Source organism: Heloderma suspectum, chromosome 4, assembly GCF_057233095.1.
Source record: "Heloderma suspectum isolate Gila_16-S chromosome 4, 16-S_ref, whole genome shotgun sequence".
NCBI classification, from domain to species: domain Eukaryota; kingdom Metazoa; phylum Chordata; class Lepidosauria; order Squamata; family Helodermatidae; genus Heloderma; species Heloderma suspectum.
Window position 1 is genome coordinate 236421889 of NC_139461.1, and position 21981 is coordinate 236443869.

Genomic DNA, 21981 nt, shown 5'->3' on the forward strand with positions numbered 1-21981 from the left:
GTCTAGCGCTGGCATTCAGCCTGGGGGGGCGCAGCGTTCGCTACCGGGGTGAGCGCGGAAGTTCGGGGGGGCTGGCTCCGAGCAGGCCCCGAGGGCGGGGCGGGGGAGCGCGCAGGGAGGCTCCGCGGGAGGCGCAGGGGGCGGGAGGCGATGCAGCTGGTCCCTCCCCTCGCCCAGTTCCCGCCGCCCGTTGGGGAGGGGGCGCTGTGCCCCCTGGGCGGGCTCGGATCTCATTAAGGGCGGGCCGGGGCGGCAGGAGGCGCCGGCGGCGCCCCCACGAAGGGCGAGGCGCGCTTCGCTGCTGGCCAGGGCGGTTCTCAGCCGCAAGTGCGAGACCCTCCGGCCGGCAGACTGAATGCCCACTCGCCCCGCCACCGCCTCTCCTGCGCTCGCCTCCCGCTCGTCTGCTCCGCGCCTCCGCCCCCATGACCCCCAGCGTATGCCCCTGGCGCGGCCCCTGGACTTTGGCGATGCCCATTCCTCTGGCACAGCTGAGCCTGGCGCTGCTGCTGCTGCTGCCGCCCATGCCAGGGCTGGCGGGGCCAGTTAGCACCTGCGAGGCCAACGGGAGCCTCTACTACGTGGGCGAGTGGTATTTCCTGGACAGTGACCACTGTACCCAGTGTGAGTGCACGGCCGAAGGACCCGCTTGTGCCCGCACGGATTGCACCGCTCTGCCCCCCGCCTGCATTCACGTCAGCCACTACCCCAGCGACTGCTGTCCGCGCTGTGAACGGGCTGGCTGCGAGCACCGTGGGCAGGTGTACGAGTTGGGGCAGCACTTCCAGGTAAGGCTTCCATCCACATGAACATTAGCAGGCAGGCGGCATGGGGGTGCAGGAGAAGTGACCAGCAGCGGGACAGATGGGTGATGATGGGCAGGAACCCTGACCATGAGAATCTTCCTAACCAGGTGAATCCTGCTAAGAAAGGACCGATGTAAGAGCCACAAACACTCACTTCTGCCCTTTGAATCTTGTTCTCAAAAGGAGACCTAGGTGGGATGGTAAGAGACTGAAAGGAGGAATCCTGGCTCGCCCCGCCCCTTCCTCTGTCTTTGATATTTCTTCGATGTTTGGCTGGAGCAAAAGAAAAATTAAAACGAAACGGAGAAATGGTTTTTGAGCCATCATGGATGAGAAGCACCTGGTCAAGATTGCTCTGTGAAGCTGGAGGACCTATAAGCATGCACCCTTAATGTCAAAGCTCTTTGACTACATTGAAGTCAAAAGAGAGCATTATTGGCTGTCTCCTTGGACCGTTCAGCTTCATCCGTTTCTTAGGCCTGACACTGGCCAGTTCAGCACCTTTCTTCTCGCTGTTGCCAATCACTGCTAAAATTATATTTTAGGAACTGAGTCAGACCAAACAATTTCTGTCATGGCTGAGTTGAGTAATGGGGGGTGGGAGGAAGGGGAGGAGTTTCTGGCACAAAGCCTGCACTAGCCTAAAGGAGTCAGGTCCTGCCCCAGAGGCCGCAGGTGGAAGATCAAAGCCTACTCCATTACTGCGTTCCATATCTTTAGTGTAAATTTAGTGTTTGCAAAAACAGGTGCATTGAAGAGGAAAGGGCCAGTCCTTGTAGCTCACCGGGGTGGGGGTTGTTGTTTCTAAATGAATTACCCCTGTTATCCAGAAGACCACACTGACCTGGGATTCCCTGTGCTCTGTCTTTGATGACTAGATATTCCCTGGCCTCTCCCATTTACCTGTTGACTTATTCATACTTAAATTCCTTTGAAAGGCAGAGATTCTGAGATGAACATCTGGGGCCTAACTTGCCTTAAGACAATTGCTTCCCATCCCATTAATTCTCCACTCCCATGCCCTAGTGATGGCCAGATTTGGCTGATCTAGATCCCAGACTCTGGGGTGTGGATAAAGCATCGCATGACTGCCCTTAACACAGCAGCTCCTGGAACCAGGATACCTTTCATTTGCACGTGAGTACTGGGATTTGGATTTGAATGGATTAAAAAAAAATCCTCTGAGGAAAACTGTGATTAGGCCTGCAAACCTAAGCACATGTATTTTGGAGTAAGCCCCATTGAACTCAGTGGGATTTACTTTTGAGTAGACACGTGTAGAATTCCACTGTGACTGAACTGGTGGTTAATCTTTAATTTCCAAAAAACCCCAAGAAAGATAAGAAAGGGACACATTAGGAAGGGAAAACCTTAATCTGTATATACTGATAGTAAGAACAAGGCAAGAATGTGCCAAAATAATTGTGGATTCCCCTTTGGAGTTTTTAAGAAGATTCTAAACAATTTAGACACATTCTTTTTTTAAGTTGAGGTCTCTTCCAGTTTTGTAATTCTGTCAAGTGGCAAGTTACCTGTAACAAGCAGCCAATATTTTGACTACCAACCACTTGAACAGCCTAATTTAATGACTTCCCAGACCTGCTGATCACCCAAACTGGAGGTGCGAGTTCAGACAGCCATCCTGTTGGTTCTGGACTGAGGAAATTTCACATAAAGAGGTGAAATCTGGGGACATTCTCCTTCGGTGGGGATGCCAGCCAGCAAGAAGGGGACAAAGGGGACCAGAGAATAGGATTCAAGACTAGATGGGATCATGGTCTTCTAACTTTCTTCATTATGGTCTTCTGTTTTTCTTCATTATTGTTTGGCTTGGTTAGTATTGGCCTCAGGTTCTGCTAGTAAACAGATAAAGGGGCTAAAAATTATGCCATCCTTTGTTGGCTATTTTAAGTAGGAGCTTGATCTGGTGATGGATTCCTGGAGGGCTTAGCCCTCATAGTCATGGGCCTTTTTTGCACATTGGGATTCCTGAAGGCTCCTTTGCCTTATCTGGGGCAATTATCTGCCCACCCCCATATTCACCATAGGAACACTATTTTCGCTCCAGCCTTTTCTAATAATCAGCAGATTCCCCCAGTGGTTAGCCACAATGATTGGGTGTATGAGCTAGCAGCTAGTGCCTCAACTGGCCAGCTACATGCACTCAAGAGAGATCAGGATAGAGGCTTTCATTTCACATAAATGGAATCAATCAAGTCTTGGTTGATAGCACCCTCTGATGGTATAATCCTAGTACTGTCATGACCATGCATTCAGTTGGGAACGCTTGACACATTATGGAAAAAGGTGGGCCATTGCATGGAAGATCTGTGCTGGATCAGACCAAAGCCCTGTCTAGTCCAGCATTCTGTTCCCACAGTGGCCATCCAGATGCCCCTGGGAAGCCCACAAGCAGGACATGAGTGCAACAACACCCTCCTGCCTGCATTCCCCAGCAACTGGCATACATGGGCTGGATGCGCCTGTTCTCATCTGATCTTGGAAGCTAAGCAGGGTCAGCCCTGGTTAGTACTTGGATGGGAGACTGCCTGGGAATCAGGCTTCCTGCATTGAGCAGGGGGTTGGACTCAGTGGCCTTGTAGGCTCCTTCCAACCCTATGATTCTATAGGCATATCACCTCTAATCCTGGAGGCAATATATAGGCATCATAACTAGTAGCCTTTGATAACCTTATCCTTCATGAATTTGTCTAATCCCTCTGTAAAGTTGGTGGCCAATGCTACATCTTGTGTTAGCAGACTCCATGGTGTAAGTATGCATTGTGTGAAGAAGTACTTCTTTGTATATGTCCTGAATTTCCCATCATTCAGCTTCATTGGATGACCCTGGGTTACAGCAATAGAACACAATACTTTTTTCTAATGCATAGTTTTAAACACCTCTATTGGTTCCCCACCCTCTTACTCACCTTTTCTCCATGCTCAGATTGGATTTCCTTTGTGCACTGATGCACCTTTTCCCTGATACTGGAGGCAGCGACACAGGTATCCAAACGTGCAGCCAAGAGCCGCAGCCAATTGGGTCTCTCTGGCATGTGTTTCCCACCCACTTGCGTACACATATCTCCCTTTCTAGGTTACAGAAAAAACACACGGTTGACAGTGACACACTGTGGAATTGCAGAATCTGGTCTCTTCTGTAATATGCAGTGGAGGCTGGTGGTTCCAATCTCAGTAGAGTGGTGAATCCACTCTGGGTTTCAGTCAGAACTCTAAAGGAGCTATCCAAGGTGTGAAGCCCCATGGACAGCTCCTGTAGAGCTCTGACTGAAACCCGGAGTGGATTCACTGCCCCACTGACATTAGCGCCACCAGCCTCCGCTGTGAAACCACCCTTGTGGCAATTTGCACCAAGGCGCATCATCATGGTGTGCCCAATGTGGCTTTTTATGTAGAAGTGCAGTTGAAAGCAGCCCTGCCCTGCTGACCAACCTTTTTCTCCCACAGCCCTCAGAGTGTGAGCAGTGCACCTGCGATCTAGATGGCATTGCCCGCTGCCTAGTGGCAGACTGCGCCCCGCCACCCTGCGTCAATCCCATCTATGAGAAGAGCCACTGCTGCCCCACCTGCAAGGATGGTGAGAAATGGAGTCCTGCCTGTCCTCCTGTAGGACAGAAAAGGGGGTGGGGGGATATCCTGCTCTCTGTCTCTGACATGCTGAGGGCCCCTGGCCTAACAGAGCCAGGAAGGGGAGGGCTTAGCACTGGTCAGGGACATTTGCAAGCACCTCATCTTAAAGGAGTCAGCAGAAATTCTGTAACAGGAGGATGAAAAATGCCTGCCTGACACAATGGAAGAACAGCCTCTAGCACAGAGTCTGGGCTGAGATAGATGCCAGGTGAGTTCCCTGTAGGGGTGGGTGTGGGGTTGAAGTGCAGTTACTGGAGAATTGTCCAGACTCTTGAACTGCCTGACATTTCTGTTTCTGGGATTTGGCGAGACTTCTGCGAACTAAATGTTAACCTGATTCTAATACACACTCATATCTCCATAGGGCCCAACTGTTATGTGGATGGGAGCCAGCGCCGCATCATTCCTGCTGGAGAGAGCATCTGGGTGGGCCCCTGCACCCGTTGCCGTTGTCATGATGGCCTGGATGCTGGCTACTGGGAAGGAAACCGCTTAGCCAAATGTGAGCGGCTACGGGGATGCCGGGCTACAGCTGGACACCAAGCTTGAGTTCCATTGGACTTTGAGCAGTTCCTCAGCCATTCCTCAATCTCTTTAAGCTTCTGATCTAACCAACAAGCCTCAGCTCAGCCTCAACCTACCCCCTTCCAACCACATGCAATCCTAGCCTCTAATCCAGATCCGCTGTCTTTCTCCTAGGCATATCTAGAGCAGCCTTCCTCAATCTGGAGAGCTGCCACCTGGGAATGCTGAGAGTTGGAGTCCAACACTCGGGGGGGGGGGGGGCATCAAGCTGGAGAAGGCTGCTCTAGTGCATGGGAGTAGATCATAGGACAAGCAGATTGCCAGCACTCCTTCATGTTTTCCTTTCTTTAAGGAATCACCCTCCCAATGCCCACCCAGGATTCCCATCAGTTCTACTCCAGCTCTGATCAAACACAGCATCTTTTGCTGAGCTCTTTCCTCTGGAACAGTTTCACCTGTGTGTAGACCTGGAACATGTAACAATAAAGGATCCTTGTAGAATAGTGTTCTCTTGCTTCTTGGGCTGAATGGTTATGCACACGGTTTCTTAGGCCAGGTAACCCAGCCTCTGCTACAGGTAAACAAGATGGGAGCATGTGATAAGTTGCAATGCCATTGGAAAGGGCCTTGCCTGTAATTCTGCGATTTGGATCTAGCAAAGATGAGTATGAGAAGGGGAGAATGTAGATGGTATAAACCTGCCCCTGTCATGATGTCCCTCTATCCACTATCCCAGTTCTGTGCACAAGGAAGGAGTCTCCAAGTTTTGAAACTTTACTGAATACAAAAGTCTGATCAGAGTGACCAGTGCTGCATTCACCATAGGCTTGAAAAGGGATCAAAACATTCAAATGTACAAAAGTCACCAACACCTGGGCTGTGCAACAGGCTGGGGCCTGGCATCAAGCCTGGCCCAGCTGCCACCCCAAAGTGGACAGATGCAGGAGATTCTACCTGCCAGGCACCATAACCAGAATCGAGGGACACCAGCAGCTTTCTAGCTCCAGGTACTAGGCACAGGGCCACCATGTGTCATGAGCAGACAGACCCAGGGGCCCGGCCTGAGGCAATGGCAGATGGCAGCTGGACAAGGAGGGCAGCATGAGTGGTCAAGAGCAGGTTGCCTGGCAGATGGAGGAGGGATGGTAGGATTGCGGGGTGAGGGGGGTTGGTTGGTTATGGTGGTGGATCGAGGGAAACAACAGGAAGCCAACTCTGCCTTCCTCTGTTCTGTAGCGATGGCCAGAGATCCATAGTGCCTATGAAAAGGAGAAGCAAGCCCACCCCAGAGTAGGCCATGCCACATCATGAATCAACCTTGCTGAGAAGGGCAACTGCCTTACCAACCAACCTGCCCCATCCACGGGCAGAAGAGCAAACACGGCCAGGAAGAAGTGCCTGTTGCACCCCTTGCCAGACAGGCTGCATGCCACATGAACCCAGGAAGCACTCAAGTATTCTAATGAGGGTTTGTATAAAACACCCCTGTGTTACTGGAGCCAGAAGTGACATCCAGGGCCCAGCAGGGGACAGCACCAAGCCATGAATGTAGGCGGGCAGCAGTGGCCAGGCCCATTAGAGCTTCTCCTTGGATGGAGCTCTCCTCAACTGGGCACAAGTGAACCACCTTTACCCCTTGTGAGCTGGCAGTTGTCATAACACCAGGCCATGCCCTGGAAGGAAGGCTCAAAAGGCAGTAATCTTGCAGGCGGAGAGAGGAAAAAAAGAGCAATTACTGTCCTTCTGGAATCCTTATGAAACGCAGCCCAGCAAAGAGACCAGGGGGAGGATGGGCTCTGCCGGAGTCATACAGAGAGTCAAGAACCTTCCCTAGGCTTCCTCTGCTCTTGGCACCTTCCAGCCAGGAATGGGGCTTGGTTGTACTCAGAACCCCCAAGCCCTGAGCCAGGCACCACACCACACTCACATTCGTTCTCCAACCCGTGAAGGACACTGTGGAGAACCGACTGGTGATAAGGAGATGGGCTTCAGCCAAAGGCATTCTTGGCCTTTTCCCCCATCCTCACGAAGGAGGTAGACAGGTCCTCCGAGCCAGGACACAGTCCTCTGAACCAGTCAGGACTGGGATCCACACAGCTCCTCATGCATGGGCCATGGGCTGGGCTAAGCAGCAAAGAGTCAACCCCGAGGGGGGCGTGGTGGTGGCCTGCCAATCTCCACAGTTACGTTGGTGTACATGGGACAGCGAAACGTCTCCACCAGGCGGTACTGCAGGGAGCCGATGCCATCACGTTTCATGGTCACCTTGGTATTCTGGATTTTGGTGAACCTGCCAGGAGAACCAGAGAGAATCTCACCTTATAGATAAAACTAGACCTTATCAGTTAAGCTAACTCCAGTGCATGCTACATTTATCAACCATCCCTCAAATTAATGAAATGGAAGATCTAACAGGACCCCGGGCCATTGGAGGGACTTTGAGTTAGTGCCTTACATAAGAAATTACTGAGGAACAATATAGCAAGCTCTATGTACCTTTTCCAGTGTACAAAGTATTTTATGATTATCTCATTCCCACTGCATGAGACTGCAGAAAACTAAATTGTTTCCTCTGAACACACGGACAGTGTCACTATCCACAGTCCTTCAGGCTGAATGTCTCGGGTAACACATTTACAGCCAAGACCAAGGAAGACAGGAAGCTGCCTTATACAGAGTCAGACCTTTGGTCCATCTAGCCCAGTATTGTCAACTCTGACTGGCAATGGCACCCCAGGGTTTCAGGCAGGAATTTTTCTAGCCCTATCTGGCGATGCTGGGGATTGAACTCGGGACCTTCTGGATGCAAAGCAGGTGCTTTGCTACAGCCCCTCAGACCTGTGGGAAGAAGCCAAAACAAGAATCTCTGTGAAGTGATACCCTGTGCTTGGAAGGCACGTCATAATGGGAGGCTGAAAGGTTTAGGATAGTGACTTTAGAGCATCAAAGCAGACAGGAAGTTAGTCCCTCCATTTTCAAGTGAATATTGATGTGCTATTGACAGCCAGGGTCTCATGAAGATGTGGGAAGCGTATTGCCCTCAAATGACTCAGAAACCAGAATACTGTCAGGGTGGACACTGAGCCCATAGAATCCCAGAGTAGTTCTGATTCTGAGGAAGAGCAGTCGCTCCTGGGAGAGGAGCGCGCTCCTCTTTCCCAGGACCAACGGCTGACGGAGATTCCTCCCACCAGCATTCCTAGATTAGAAAGCAGTCCAGGGAGTGATCAAGCACAGATAGCAGACTTGGTGGATGTGCGACGCAGACGCAGAGAGCGGCGCCAGATGGAGGGCGCGGAAAGGAGGCGCAGTGCCCGGTTGGCGCGCAAACAACGGCTGCGCCCCGAGGATCCAAGGGAAAAGGGGAGGGACTCTCCCTAGTCCTTAAGTTCAGGGGTCTGCCAGTAATTCCCTTTCAAACGGGGACCAACTGTTTCAACTTAGGGCATAGGTACTCTGCTGCTCAGATCTAGTTGCTACCTGTAGAGTTGTTAAGTTGTAAAAGAAGAATAAAGCTTTGAAAGGAATCCCTTTGTCTGTGTCTGGACTTGGCTACTGGATTAGACTGAGAGCGCCTCCAAGGAGCCCTTGACAAGTACCTGCACTGCTAGGTGTGGCATGTTTCTGGTTCTAGATCAGAGGTGGGAAACCTCTAGGAGTCCCAGTCTTGCCCCCTGCACCCAAATACACTGGTGAATTTGCTGCCCAAAGGCCTTTAGAACAAGGACACACTGGCCCATTTTTGCTGATGTGCTGCTGACTTTCTGCAGCAAACCCTGGCCTGTTTTCTGGAACCCAAGGAAAAATCTACCCTTTATGCTGCCATGCTGCCATATTTTGGTTGCAAAAAGGGCCAGGGGTTGCATGATGCCCACCCCTGTTGTAAATAGTAAATGCCAGGGTACAGGCACCTTTCTTCTTCACTGTCTAGCATCAATAAAGCATGGGTTTAATCAAACATGCCTGGTGCAGGGCTGGGATTCGTATCTGTGGTTATTGGGAGTAAGGGGTGGCAGAGGGCAGAACTGAAATCAGGGTGGAATTGGAAGGAGGAGAATGCACAGCAACAGAAAACTGTGAGGGACGTTGGTTTCATGCGCATGCTATGGGGAGGAGACACAAAGGTATGCATCTTGTGGCACCTTATATGCTAACACATTTATTACGGCATAAGCTTTCATGAACACTGTCCACTTCATCCTAATACGTTTGTTTGTCTTTAAGGTGCCACAAGACTCTTCGCTGTTTCTGCTGCAACAGACTAACATGGCTATTCCTCTGGAAATAGCACGCACAGCACACATCTCACTTTGTGGAATGCAACAAAGGGCAGATGAATTTGGAAAATTATTCTCCTGCTGAAGATGGGGCTTGTAGGCTGTATGTGGACTGGAAATGATGCAGAGATTTTGTGGAAGCTTTCATGTAGGGAGCCAGTATGCGCACTCACTCTCTTACCGCTGGGGATTGGGCTCATTGTGTCTGTCACGCTCATGCTTGATCATGCGGTAGCGCCCAATGCGGGCATCAGGACGTGACACCTTCATGCCATTAAGCGAGATCCTGCCCAAAGAAAAATTACAGCACAGAGATCAGCAAAAGGTGGGTTTAAAACAAATCTTTGTTCTGACCTCTCTCTAAATAAAGCAGTCCTTACTCTCCACTCATCATACCCGCACTCCACCCACTCATGGTTTTCAGAGCTTTGGCTCCACAGATGATAGGCACAAGTCTTCTATTTGGCCTTGTTATATGCTGCTGAACAGCTGCGTGCCTGTGCCCTCCTCTGTCAAACTTGGGAATGTAGTTGCAGAAAAGGTAGTTACTATTTACCGGCAGTTATCATTTGCACAGCTATCCCACCCCTGCCAGTCCAAGCATTCCCAGCAGACACCACATGGAAAGACAGACTACATGACTATTGCAACAAGCGTTGGCTAGGCTTGGCCCAACATTCCAGCCTCTCACGCACCGGTTAAAGATGTCGTCATCTTCCCCACCCCAGCCCCAGTACTCGTTAGGGAAGCCATTGATCTTCAGAAACTGTGTCTTGCTCAGGCCAGAGACACCTCCAAAGTAGCCAGAGTATGGCAGCCTGCAGGGGACAAGCAGGAGAGATGGGGATCAGTCAAGCCAGGAATGGGTTCAGGAGCACGGAATGTGGATGGTCCAAGCCAGTCCTGCTGCAATTTAAACCCCTGCTTCCAAGTCAACCATGTGATGCCAACCACCTCATCCATTGCTCCCACCATATCATGCCCTCCCTACATCCTTCCCAATTTTCCATCTCCTTAGCTTAGCCTTCCCCACCTGGTACCCTCCAGGTGGGGGACCACAACTCCCATAATACACAGCCAGGATGGCTGGAGGGTACCAGGCTGGGGAAGCTGCCTTAGCTGAACTCCAAGATACCATTTTACACACACTGTGCCCTATGAGTCTTACCTTGCTTAGTTTGGCAGGTAGGAGACCCCAATGGGCTGAGCTTTACAACATGAACTATCCTGCCTGCTTGCTTATGTCACCAGCACATAGGTTTTGCAAGTGTCCACTCCATAATGAAGTATCACAAGTACATCCCTGGAATGCTTCAGCAACTCACATAAGAGGCAGCAAAGGATATATATGTCTAATCACAGAAAACTTGTAAATGCTTTAGAGAAATGTAAAATGGGGCCATAAGAATGAGAAAGATCCTATATGCTGCATTCTGGATGAGAAGAAGTCACAGCCTGCAGGCCTCCACAAGGCCCAGACCACAAAGTGTGCAAGAAAGCACCCTGTGCAGGAGGGATACTCCTCTCCAGAGATTCTCCAAGCAGACAGATTTAGGTATACTACACTGGTAAGGTAAGTTATATGTGCAAAAAGATTGGATCCCTGTTTTCACTTTCCCCTGACTCTCTGAACAATTTCAGAGGGCCATTGGCATCTCAGAAAAGATTGAAATGCATGAAGCCACACCTTTAATTTCTTATTAAGATGATATTATGTAGCAGACTGGGAGAAGACCTCTGGATGAGATCCCAAAGAGCTGGTTTTGAAACTAACTAGTGGGCAGACAGAAAAGAATCTGTGAATTGTTGGCATCACTCAGAATAAGATAACATATAAAGCCAGTTATTGGAGTAGTGTAGTGCAATTCTCAACACAACTTAGTGCAGTACAAAGCATTTGGCAAGGAGACATCCAGTCCACTCATTCACTCACCGGAAACCAAACTTATCCATGGCAACAGCAAAGTGCCGGGGCTGATCATAACAGCGATAGAGATTCCGGTCATCCATGGGCACAAGATCAACATCACTGAAGATGAAGCAGTCATAGCTCTCATCATCTCGCAGGGCTTCCAGGAAGCCCACATTCAACAGCTTGGCTCGATTAAAGGTATCTTCCCCAAACTGTATGAAACAATGATCAAGGAAAGGGTCAGTCCAACTAGCATGTTACTCTTACGTAGCATTTCTGGCCTGCCTCTCTCTAGTTATTTTCATTATAAAGAAGATCCTAGATTTCCCCCTATTTTTCCAAAACTTAAAAAAAGGTAAAGGTGTCCCCAACCAGTCGTGTCCGACTCTAGGGTGCGGTGCTCATCCCCGTTTCTAAGCTGAAGAGCCAGCGCTGTCCGAAGACACTTCCGTGGTCATGTGGCCAGCATGACTGAACACCGAGGTGCACGGAACGCTGTTACCTTTCCCGCCGAGGTGGTACCTATTTATCTACTTGCAATTTCTTGCTTTAGAACTGCTAGGTTGGCAGAAGCTGGGACTGAAGACGGGAGCTCACTCCGTCACGCAGCACTCGGGTCTCGAACTGCTGTCCTGCCGACCTTCCAGTCTGCAGTTCAGCGTCTTAACCACTTGCAAAGCACCACCTATAATATTTCAGATCTGTCATCACATCAGACAGGAGGCTTGAAATTTTGCAAAATGAGCAAGTGAGAAGCATCACTCTGGCACTCCACACTTACCCTTAAATGCAATAGCCATGGCCCATTGGTAAGTCATAGAAAGGTATCAAAGGCCAACACACTGCTTGCCCCCAAAGCAGGAAACCTCTACTTCACGGATGGGGAACTATTTTCATGTGAGAAAATACCCTCTAGGTAGAAAATACCCTACCCTCTAGGGTAGTCTGTTGGGGTCACATGCCAGCTGTGGACAAGGCAAAGCCAGTGATGGACAGGGGCCAAAGCCAAAACTGGGCTTTTGCCTTCTCTCTCTCTCTCTCTCTCTCTCTCTCTCTCCTTCTGACACTCCCCCTTTCTCTCTCTCTGTATGTTTGACGCCCCTTTTTCCTTTCTCTTTCCAGTATCGCTTCTCTATCTTCTCCTCCCCGCTCTCTCTCCCTCCCTGGGGAAGAGACACGCCACTGTTGCCAGGTCGATACAGATTGTTTCAGGAGCTTTTGATATTAGGTCGTGGGCTGCATAGGGCCACAGGTTGCCTACTCTTGCTCATTTCTAGTCAGGGTAGATTTTCATGATGAACAATCTTCCTCTGGAGAGCACTATGTTCTAAACTAGGGATGCAGAACCTCTTTCATCCTTAGGGCAGAATTCAGTTTTGAAGAACCTCTCAGGGGCTGAAGGCTAGGGGGTGGGGCCAAAGGCAAAATGGGCAGGGCCAAAAACACTAGCATGTTTTAACTTAAAGCTCTCACTGCCAGTAACTAAGCCTTAGGAGAGGCATCTCAATCTTTTAGGATGGGGGGAAAGCCACACAAAAACTGGGAAGCCACCATAGGAATGAGGGGGAGAGAGAGTGGGCAGTGGGTGAAAAGTGGAAACCATTTGTTGATGTGGGAAGGGGGCATGGATATCTGGGCAACCCTGGCAGGTTGGATTGGGACCCCAGGAGGGCTAGATTTGGCCCCCAGGTCTGAGGTTCAACACCTAAAACCAACCATCCTTCTCTCCCCAGGTCTTCCCTCCCCACATACCTGGTTAATGATATAGATGCCATAGGACACCTTCTGGCGTCGTAGGATTGGGTGTAGGTAGTGCAGCCAGTACTTGAGGTGGTGCTCACGGTGGCGGAAAGGGATGAGGATGGCCACTTTCTGGCGAGGCACGCAGTCTGGGGGTGAGTACTTGCCACCTTCCTGCACATCTGGGTTCTCTCGCTGCACCCTCTCCATGCTTATGGGAGAGCTGAACTCGATCAGGAGCCGGCCCACTGCAGGAGAAAGGACTCCATTATCTATGTATCAGCCTCCCAAGTCAAGTACAGCCTCAGGGCTCACATGCCTCAAGGAGGCCACACCACTTTCATTATCCAAGGTGACAGGGCCTTGTCTAGAAAGGTTCAGCAAAGAAAACTAAGGGCCCAAACTCATCAGGCCTGCACAGAGGCAGCAAATAATCAAAGCATAGTTAACCCACATACCCAAACAAGACTTCGATATAGATATATCTTCACAAGCTGACCTGTTGTAAGCTGCCCCAGTGACTCAGAGTTGTATCAAGTGGCTCAGACTTGTCCTGAGAACCAGGCAGGATTATCAACAGGCATAGGAATGGGTATGGGGCAGGTACAATCACTTATTCCAAGGAAGTGCCAAGGAAACACTGAATGGCTCAGCAAACCTTGAGAAAAGACAGGCGTGTAGGGCTTGAGGACACAGGTGGCTTTCTCATAATGGCAGGACCCATTTCTTAGACAAGGGTGGGGAGAAGTGTAATCACTGGCCACTACCTTTGTATCTGAGAATGGGAGGACAGAAAATGTAGCAAGACAGGAACTACAAACTATTGAAGAAGGGAGAGACCAATGGGGTGTGGGGTGGGGAGAGGCAGGGAGTTGTCTGAGGCAAGGGTGGGCAGATGGTAGATCTCCAGATGTTTGGTTCTTCAACTCTCAGAAGCTCATGTCAGCATAGCCACTGATCAGGAATGCTAGGAGTTGAAGTTCAAAACATCTGGAGATCTACTGCCTACCCAACCCTGGTCTAAGGTAGAAAGTTTCCACTTAGAGATGTGAAGACCTGGAAAAAACCTGGAAAAATTTGGGAAAAAAACATTTATCCCCGTTTTTTCCCCCAAGGACTGTCCGCCCCCCCCCCCCAACTGGAAAAAATGAATAGCTTTGGACTATGAAATATTTTATTTAGAATTTAAGACAAAGTATGTGTATATTGTTACCCAGCCTTTATTGTTACCTAGCCTTTACTCCCCCCAATGATTTCTAAAAACTATGTAATAAGAACACTTTTATAGAAAGACTAGAGATGTAACATGTCTGGAAATAATGAAGCCATGGGGAAAAATATATGTTTTAATCCTCTCTGTAAGATTCCCAGCAGAGTTAGTTCTTTCATTCCTTATTAAAATTAGTGATCTAAAGTATATTTTACTGATAGACATTTATGTTCAGATTCCCAATACGTGAGTAGAGTCACCACTGTGCATTCTTGACAGTAAATGTGCATTATTGACAGTTTGGGTTTTGTTCTATACAGTCCTGTGTTCCTGATACTGTAGCAGTCATTTAATGTAGTTCTAATCTATTCAGACAATAATTACAAATTTACTGAGTTTACTTTTAAAAGTTTTAAAACATAATGATAATTTTATGAGCAAATTAAGTCATACATAAAATAACTTCAGGAACAGAAAGGCTGCTTTATGTTCCTCAAGCAGCCCTCCCCAACCTGGTGCCCTCCGGATGTTTTGGACTACAGTGCTCAGCATTCCTGACCATTGGCCACGCTGCCTAGGTTGATGGGAGCTGAAGTCCAAAATATCTGGAGGGCACCATGTTGGGGAAGGCTGTCTTAAAGCAACAAAGTGACTTCAGATCTGTAAAGAGTGCTAAAATAATAAGTACTGCTGATTTCTCAATTTTTCAAAAATTTTCATTTTTTTTTAAAAACCCAATTCTTTTCCATGACCTCAAAATTTCCAGATGTTTTACATCTCTATTTCCACTGTCTGACCACTGAAAATGTCACTCAAAGTATTCCTTAATTCACTATCTTTCAACAAATGTGGCCCACATATTTTCAACTGTGCCTTCACTACAGGGCTGGGTTTTCTATTAGAGGGCATAGCGTCCATGATTTCCAATACCAAGCCTTTCTTGCAGATTCCTAGATCTTCCAGTTCCTTCCTGTATCTGAAACTAGAGGCTACTTGTCATATTACACTGACAGGAACCGAGAGAGAAAACAACAGGTGACAAGCAAGGCGGGGATAAACCCAATCACTGTAATGCTGGGTCACCACTGAAGGGCCTTTCTGAGAGCAGGGCCAAGGCAAGCAGGGCTCCTCTGCAACCTCACCTAGGCCAGGAGGCGCCTCTGGACAGGGTGGTAAGGGCTTCTCGGTGATGGTGCTGTTGCTGCCAACAGAATTGGCACTTGGGGCCAGGAGCTCAGGGCCCAGAGGCCCAGCAGTGCTGTTAGGCCGAGAAACATTGACATAGGGCAGCGTGCGGGAGGAGTTTCGCACATTAAATCGGCTGAAAAAGTCCAGGCGCTGGGCGTAGACATCGAAGTAGAGGATCATGATGATGAGGAAGTGCAGTAAACATAGGAGCAGAACAGCTTTGCAGATCCTCTCCAGGGTCACCCCCACCAGCAATCTGCTCATCTTCTGGACACAGGCTGGCCAGCATCAGGGGGGCACAGCATAGGGGGCTCTGGCCCAGGCACCGAGCCTATTGGGGGAAAGAGGAGGGAGTCAGGAAACATAACTTCCCCACCAACATCATTCCCCCACTCCTCTAAGATGTACTTCGTTGAAGTGTACAACAAAAGTAATCAAACACTATTCCCTCTGTCCTGGCCACTGACTTGGACAGCACTTTCTGGTGAAAGGACAACCATCCCACCACCACCCTATGGCACAATGACTCTGCATGCTTATACTATGGATATTGATTCTAACCTATGTCAATCAGCTCTTTCAATCTAAAACTCCCCCGATGGCCTTTCTCCCTCCATAAAGCAATATTGGCAGCTGGTCAGAAGGAAGCCCAGCCCAAGGACCAATAGGAAAGGGCTGCAGGATTGGCTCCCAACAAGGACATCCATCCAACGGGGTATTAAGGAGGAAAGAGATGGCATCCCACTTACCTCCTGCCCTTAGCAACAAAAATGAAGAGTTCTCCCTGGAGCATTGGGAAGGGGACACATAAGAATCATGTGCAGAATAAACCAAGATAGACACAGTGCGCCTTCCCAGTAAAGCAAGGCAGACACTGTGTCCCTTTCCCAGGAAGCAGGGCCTCTCTTATCTCTCCAGTGACAGCTCAGACATTAGCCAGACCCAGCTCCTAGCTCTTTATGAACAAGACACCCCCTCCACCAGACCCAGCCACTCTCCCCTTTCCATATTTGGTCATCTCTTTAAGCCCTTAGCAACTTCAAAGACCTACGGGGGGGGGGGACGCGCGCACGCATGCACGCACACGCACACACACACACATGCATGCAAGACAACGCAGACCAATCACCTGTCACTTGTTAACAGAAAAGGGACCAGTTCTGCAGCATTTGAAAGGGAATAATTCTCAACATGAGGCATAGTTAAGAGTGCCTGTTCTACTTTCACTTTGAAATCCTGCTGTCCCAAGCTGTGAGTCCCACATTTTTGCAGAGGAAAAAAAGGCAAGCTGGAACCAAGGCATAATTGAACATGTGTGCAGAGTGTCTGATCCTGTCAGCAGGACACCCTCTCACTTTTGACAATGAATTCACGGGATAATAGCAGAAAGCAAGCAAACGGAACAGAAAACACAGGAGGCCAAGACTTCTGAAGGATTCTTTTGCCTCAACTTGCCCCATCTTCCAGCTGCAGGGACTTGATCATGACTTGCAAGCCATGGTCAAGCCTCTGTAGGTGAGGCATCAGCATCTTTAAATAATTTGCTCCTCTGGTCATTGTGGCAAATTTTAGGAGGTAGGAACAAGGGTATGTATCCTGGCAGGATTGTGTTCGATGGAGAAGGGAGCCTCCATAACAATAGACTACATAAAAATACAAGACCATTAAATGAAAAAGTTTCACTGGACTTACTACCATTGATAAAAGGGAATTGAGGAGTTTCAGTAACATTACTTCAAGCAACATGGAAAGGCATCTGATTCTCAGCTTAATACATAGGAAAGTTATAATAAGCTATTTCATTTCCACACATAGTGGGCTGGTCACGAAGCACCTGGCATATCAAATAGCTGCGCATACAATACATTTACCAGCATACCTTAACCCCATGAAATGTCTCCCATTCTTTCTGTGCCTAAGTACTATAGAGGTTTCTGTGATCATTGCAAATGGAGATATATAGCTTTCTCCTTATCTGGAAGGGGGGACAGTGGTACGGAGAAAGGGCAGCGGGGTGTCAGATCTCTTAGGAGAAATTGTAAGGATGGATTTGGGAGCAGTTACTCTTTTCAAAAGCTGTATTGCCAAGGTCACATCTCCATATTTATTTTATATTAATAATTTGATCAGCACCACCTACCCCTCTAGCTCCAAATTCACAATTACTAAATGATTCACTTTATTCAGGTGTAGTTTACACAAATAGCAGATCAAACTGCTCCTAATACAGTCCTAAACTGTATTGCTGGACCTGCAGGTTGAGGATACGGTTGAATGCTTTCCCATGGAGAGGAGGGAATCCATATCCAGAGAAATTTAGATGTCAGGGCAGCCTTCCCTAACCTCGTGTCTTCTTGATGTGTTGGATGAGGGGATGCTGGCTGGGGATGCTGGGAGTTGTAATCCAACACATTTGGAGGGCACCAGGTTAGGGAAGTCTGTGTCAGGGGAGAGCACACAGGCTTCCCTTGATATCTAATTTTCCCATCTACATGGAATTTTTATAATCAGCTGTGGACTAGGCTGAAATGATGGGGCAAAAACAACAAGAACACCACAGAGAGACTACAGCTTTTTACAACTCCTGAACTATGTAGATTGTGAATACAACAGAATGGCACAAGAATTTAAGGAATTCTCTCTTCTTTCTAACCTTCTGGGTACCAAGCATCCTTCAGCATTTCCAGGACACAGTGAGGAGGGTCCAAGGAGAAGAGGAACAATATAAACATGGAGGGGTAAAGCATCTGGCATCATTTCCCAGTCAAGTCTTCACATATTTTAGCTGCCAGTACTATGGCACACCCAGGAAAGCATACAATGAGGAGAGTTTAACAGTAGAAGACAATAAAGCCAGCAGTATTCTGATGTAGCATAGGAGGAATAAAGCCCCATTTCAAAATTTGCAGCTTCTTTGAACTGTACTCTATGGCCTTGCCAAACTCACAGACCTCCTGTACCACAGTTGCACAAGGGCCATGCTCCAAGCAGAAGCAGGCTGCTGAGGACAACATACCTGCATCAGGGCCATGTAGCTAACTAGGAGCTAGCAATAGACCAGTTATCTTTGCCCACCGACATTACAGAGCTGCATTCTAAAATCTCAACAGAAGCTATTTTTCATGATGTTTGCCAGAATGGCACCCCAGTACTTTCCAGAACCTTCCAGAGGAACAAATTGGCCACCCCGATATCATCAAGTGGTGCACCCAGCAAGGCATATAGCAAACAGGACTCCTGGTGAAACTAATGCACAAAGCAGGGGCTGTTAGCCACCATTCCTATCCCTTGAACATGATCTGCAGAAGCCTCTTAAATGAGATGGAGAAACTGAGCACTGAAGGGTTAAAAAACATCACAGGGTTCACCGTGTTTCCCCCCACAGAAGTCTGTCCACTCCTTTTCCCCTTAATTAAGTATATAGCTTGATGTCCCATTGCACAAATAGAGTGCAGGCAAGATGTGCAAAACACAGGTTAGCACAGCCAAAGAGATGAGCTTTTTGCAATGTTAACAATACGCTAATGGAGCCAGGCTGCAGCTGGGCTGCTCCATGGCTGTGAATAATTTAACTGGAAATTCAGTCCTCCCTTCTATCTGGTGATCACCAGAGAGCAGACACCAGTGTTTAGCTAATTTGTTGGCATGTTGAAAAATTCAGGTTTTAGCTGAAGTCAAAAACATAGCCGCAGGTCAGTGACGTTCCTCGCAAACCCTACTTGGTTGGGATATACATTTCAAGTGGTTACCTGTATGGAAAGGTCCCTACCTGTGAACACAGGAGAGTGACACATGTTTGTAGGAAAACACAGGCAGCGCAGAACCCTCTGCTTTCCAGCCACACACCTTTCCAGGCTATCTAAGGGTACAACAGTCCCAGGGAAACCAGTTCAGACCAGGCACTGTAATGCTGGGCCCCATTCTCATGTGGGCTCTCAAGGTGTACAAAGCATTTGGCTTGGGAGAAACCCATGGGCAAGTGGCAATGCCAGGAAAGGTAAGCTGCTGCCAGCTAAGTCTTTTGCTAAATCAATCCAAATGCTGGCAACAAGGCTGCTCTATTCCATACAGAGCACACAGCCTGGTAAACATACACACGCTCCATTATTTCCCCCTCTGTGTTACCTTCACTACGAGGCCCCTCACTCCTAAAAGCAGCTGCCTCTTGCCTTTTCCTAAGAGAAAGGCTGCTTTGTTTCCCCAGGGATCCCCTCCTGCCTGGAACAGAAAATTCCCTGTCTTGTCAAAAATCTCTAGGGATAAGAACCCGAAAGTGATCCTGCCAAAAATGGCAGGAGTGAGTGGAGGGGGGAGAGAATAAGCTTGCATAGCAGGTGCCAGAGCCCACCCCCACTCCTGGGCCGCCCAGACACAACCCCAGCCTTTCTCTGCTAGGAGAAGCGCCTTGGGGATTGTGCAGGAGCCATCTTGGGGGAGGGAGCGGGGGAGGCTGGCTGGAGGAGGGGCTCGAGTATCAGCATCTTAGAGAAACGCACAGACGGAGGCACACCTTTACTCACACACACACACCTGCCTGTAAAGATACATGAATGCATAACTGTGTACCTAGCAACACCCATTCATACTGCACGCACTCAAGAACTTGCACCCATAGGAGCATCCATCTACGCCCCGCTTAGACACCTATGTACAAATCACAGGTCCACACACAACGCCCGCTTTGCCCAAGGGAGGCATCCTACCAAAACACAGCCGAGGGACCAAGGATGCGCCCGCCTGGGGATGCGCCCCAGCGCCCAGGGGATGGGCGCAGTGGATGGAGCACTCGAAAGGTTCGCTGTGGGGACCAGAAAGACAGACATGCTGGGAACACACCCAGTCCCCTTCTCCGGCGACAACAAAAGGAGGGTGCCGGGCCGGAAAGGAAGGAGCGGAGCGGAGCAGGGCAGGGTCTCCCCCCTCTCCTCCCCGCGCCGCCATTGGGTCGGCTGCCCCCCCCCCCCATCCCGGCTCCAGGAGCCGGTTTAGAGCTCCCCATCCCCCTCGCTCGCTCGCTCGCTCGCTCGCGCTCACCGCCTGCTCGTTCCCGGCCGCGCCGTGCGCTCTTGGTGCCGCTGTCTCTCGGTGCCCGGGCCGGGCGGCACAGGGGACGGCGCGGCGACTCCCCCGGCCCCAGCCCAGCCCAGCCCGGCCCGGCCTCAGAGCGGGCGGCGGCTCGGCCAGCAGCAACAGCGGCCCCTGCGCCCCATCCCGGGCAGCACGCCGGAGCCGAGGCGGACGGGAGGGCGGGCTGGCGGCCAGGCGGGGGAGCGGATCAGGCCTGCCGGGGCGCGCAAGCCGCAGCTCCGCCTCCGGCCCACTCAGCGCCGCCCAGGCCGCCCCTTCCAGCCTTTCCTGTCAAGGCCGCCGCCGCCGGCGCCCTCTTCAGTCCCACGTAGTGCAACAGGACTGGGGGATCCTCTCCAAGAAGTCACATGGGAGACGATCGAAACCTCCACGAGCGTCCTCGGCATTGGTGGAGTTCCAGATTCATCACCGGATCTCAGCCCCGGCCACAAGGGGCGGGGGGTCTTGATTGTGCAACAAGAAAGGGTCCGTGGAAGCCACCCGCCCGTGTCACACGCACGCACCCCGGGGAGTCATGATGGGGATGAGATAGACGGGCTGCAGGCTCCGGCAGGTCTTAATTGAGTCAGAGCGCCGCTTCAGATGAGGCGAATTCAGCCCTGTGGAACATATTTTCCGCTCTGGAAGCTCCGAGTACGCCAAGACACAACAGAGAGTGCCGTTGAGCGCATAAAGAGTGTCTTTCCCTCACTTCTAAATACCCCCTCCTCTCGTCCCTGTAATTAAGGGGCAGAGCTCCCAGGTTCTGCTTGGCCCAGCCCGCCCTTCCCCCACCCAGAAATTAACCACTGTCTGGGTCACAAAGACATAAGGAACGTATGGAATGTGGTGGAAAGCCGTTGCCAATTTTGAAAAGGGAAGGGACATTTAGCTTGGTATTCTGAAAGCACTGGTGTTCCACGGGGCTTTGACGTTCAGGAATTAAGATGGGCTAGTGGCCATCGTTTCCATTTCCAGTGTGGCACAGATCGTGCTAGCCTGATCCGTATCGCGTGGCATTGTAGATTGGGGTGGGGGGCAATCTTTGAGGGTGCATCTGACCATGGACTGACCCAAGACTGGTCTGCTTTTGGCACATGGTACAGTTGAACTGGCACCGATCACATCCTTTTCTACATTGATGAGGTGTAGTACTGACTAGTCCTGGCTGCCATATTTTAGCCTGAAGGTGGTGTTGCCAAGGGTAACCAACATCAACAGGGAACATGGGCCCATCTGGTGAAATGCAATGAAGAGGGAGGTTTTGGCCTTTTTCCAACCTGCAGCTCTGTAGAATTAAAGGGAATCTCATAGCACCCTAAAGGGAAGGAGAGAGGTGGTGGTGCGGGGGGGGGGGCATTCAGTGTCCCAGTGTTTCTTCTCTACTCTGTATTTGATCTTCAAATGGACAGGGAGCTGTAGGTGGGAGTGACAGCAGGAACCTCCCCCCCCCCCATGATACTACTATGGCAGTGCTTCCTCTAAACCTGGCCTCACAGCCACCCTCTCTTATATCTTCCACTGAGCAGGCTCATAGCCAGAATTTTTGAGTGTGTCTGTCACCAACACCTGGAAAGGAAATGGAGATGCGAGGAACTTTCTTGT

At 49.9% G+C, this 21981-nt stretch overlaps 2 protein-coding genes across 6 annotated transcripts; one reads left to right on the forward strand and one right to left on the reverse strand.

The window, feature by feature from the left end:
* Positions 1–4: 4 nt before the first annotated feature.
* Positions 5–5481, forward strand: LOC146348279 (von Willebrand factor C domain-containing protein 2-like). Of its 3 annotated transcripts, none has more exons than XM_084852750.1 (4): positions 107–788; positions 4275–4404; positions 4822–4865; positions 5260–5481. In XM_084852750.1, exons 1-4 carry the CDS (start codon positions 426–428, stop codon positions 5287–5289), a joined length of 567 nt encoding a protein of 188 aa, XP_084708876.1. In that variant the 5' UTR covers positions 107–425; the 3' UTR covers positions 5290–5481. The 3 variants fall into 3 exon arrangements, 2 of the variants coding, with proteins under 2 accessions (XP_084708875.1, XP_084708876.1); XR_014790586.1 differs by having other exon boundaries at positions 245–788; positions 4822–5156; positions 5270–5481; XM_084852749.1 differs by having other exon boundaries at positions 5–788; positions 4822–5481.
* Positions 5482–5740: 259 nt separating this feature from the next.
* B4GALT2 (beta-1,4-galactosyltransferase 2) lies at positions 5741–20628 on the reverse strand. Of its 3 annotated transcripts, none has more exons than XM_084852742.1 (7): positions 20344–20628; positions 15264–15640; positions 12924–13159; positions 11193–11383; positions 9955–10077; positions 9441–9545; positions 5741–7272 (listed from the first exon to the last, which is right to left on the reverse strand). In XM_084852742.1, exons 2-7 carry the CDS (start codon positions 15571–15573, stop codon positions 7122–7124), a joined length of 1116 nt encoding a protein of 371 aa, XP_084708868.1. In that variant the 5' UTR covers positions 15574–15640; positions 20344–20628; the 3' UTR covers positions 5741–7121. The 3 variants fall into 3 exon arrangements, with proteins under 3 accessions (XP_084708868.1, XP_084708870.1, XP_084708869.1); XM_084852744.1 differs by having other exon boundaries at positions 9433–9545; XM_084852743.1 differs by lacking the exon at positions 9955–10077.
* Positions 20629–21981: the final 1353 nt, after the last annotated feature.

Bases quoted from the DNA above. Each gene is read 5' to 3' on its own strand.
- LOC146348279 (XM_084852749.1), top strand. From the start codon at position 426: ATGACCCCCAGCGTATGCCCCTGGCGCGGCCCCTGGACTTTGGCGATG. The intron at 789-4,274 runs GTAAGGCTTCCA...TTTCTCCCACAG, and splicing joins AGTTGGGGCAGCACTTCCAG to CCCTCAGAGTGTGAGCAGTG. The intron at 4,405-4,821 runs GTGAGAAATGGA...ATATCTCCATAG, and splicing joins CTGCCCCACCTGCAAGGATG to GGCCCAACTGTTATGTGGAT.
- B4GALT2 (XM_084852742.1), bottom strand. From the start codon at position 15,573: ATGAGCAGATTGCTGGTGGGGGTGACCCTGGAGAGGATCTGCAAAGCT. The intron at 10,078-11,192 runs GTGAGTGAATGA...TGTCCCCTGCAG, and splicing joins ATGGATAAGTTTGGTTTCCG to GCTGCCATACTCTGGCTACT. The intron at 7,273-9,440 runs GTAAGAGAGTGA...TTCTCCTGGCAG, and splicing joins AATGAGCCCAATCCCCAGCG to GTTCACCAAAATCCAGAATA.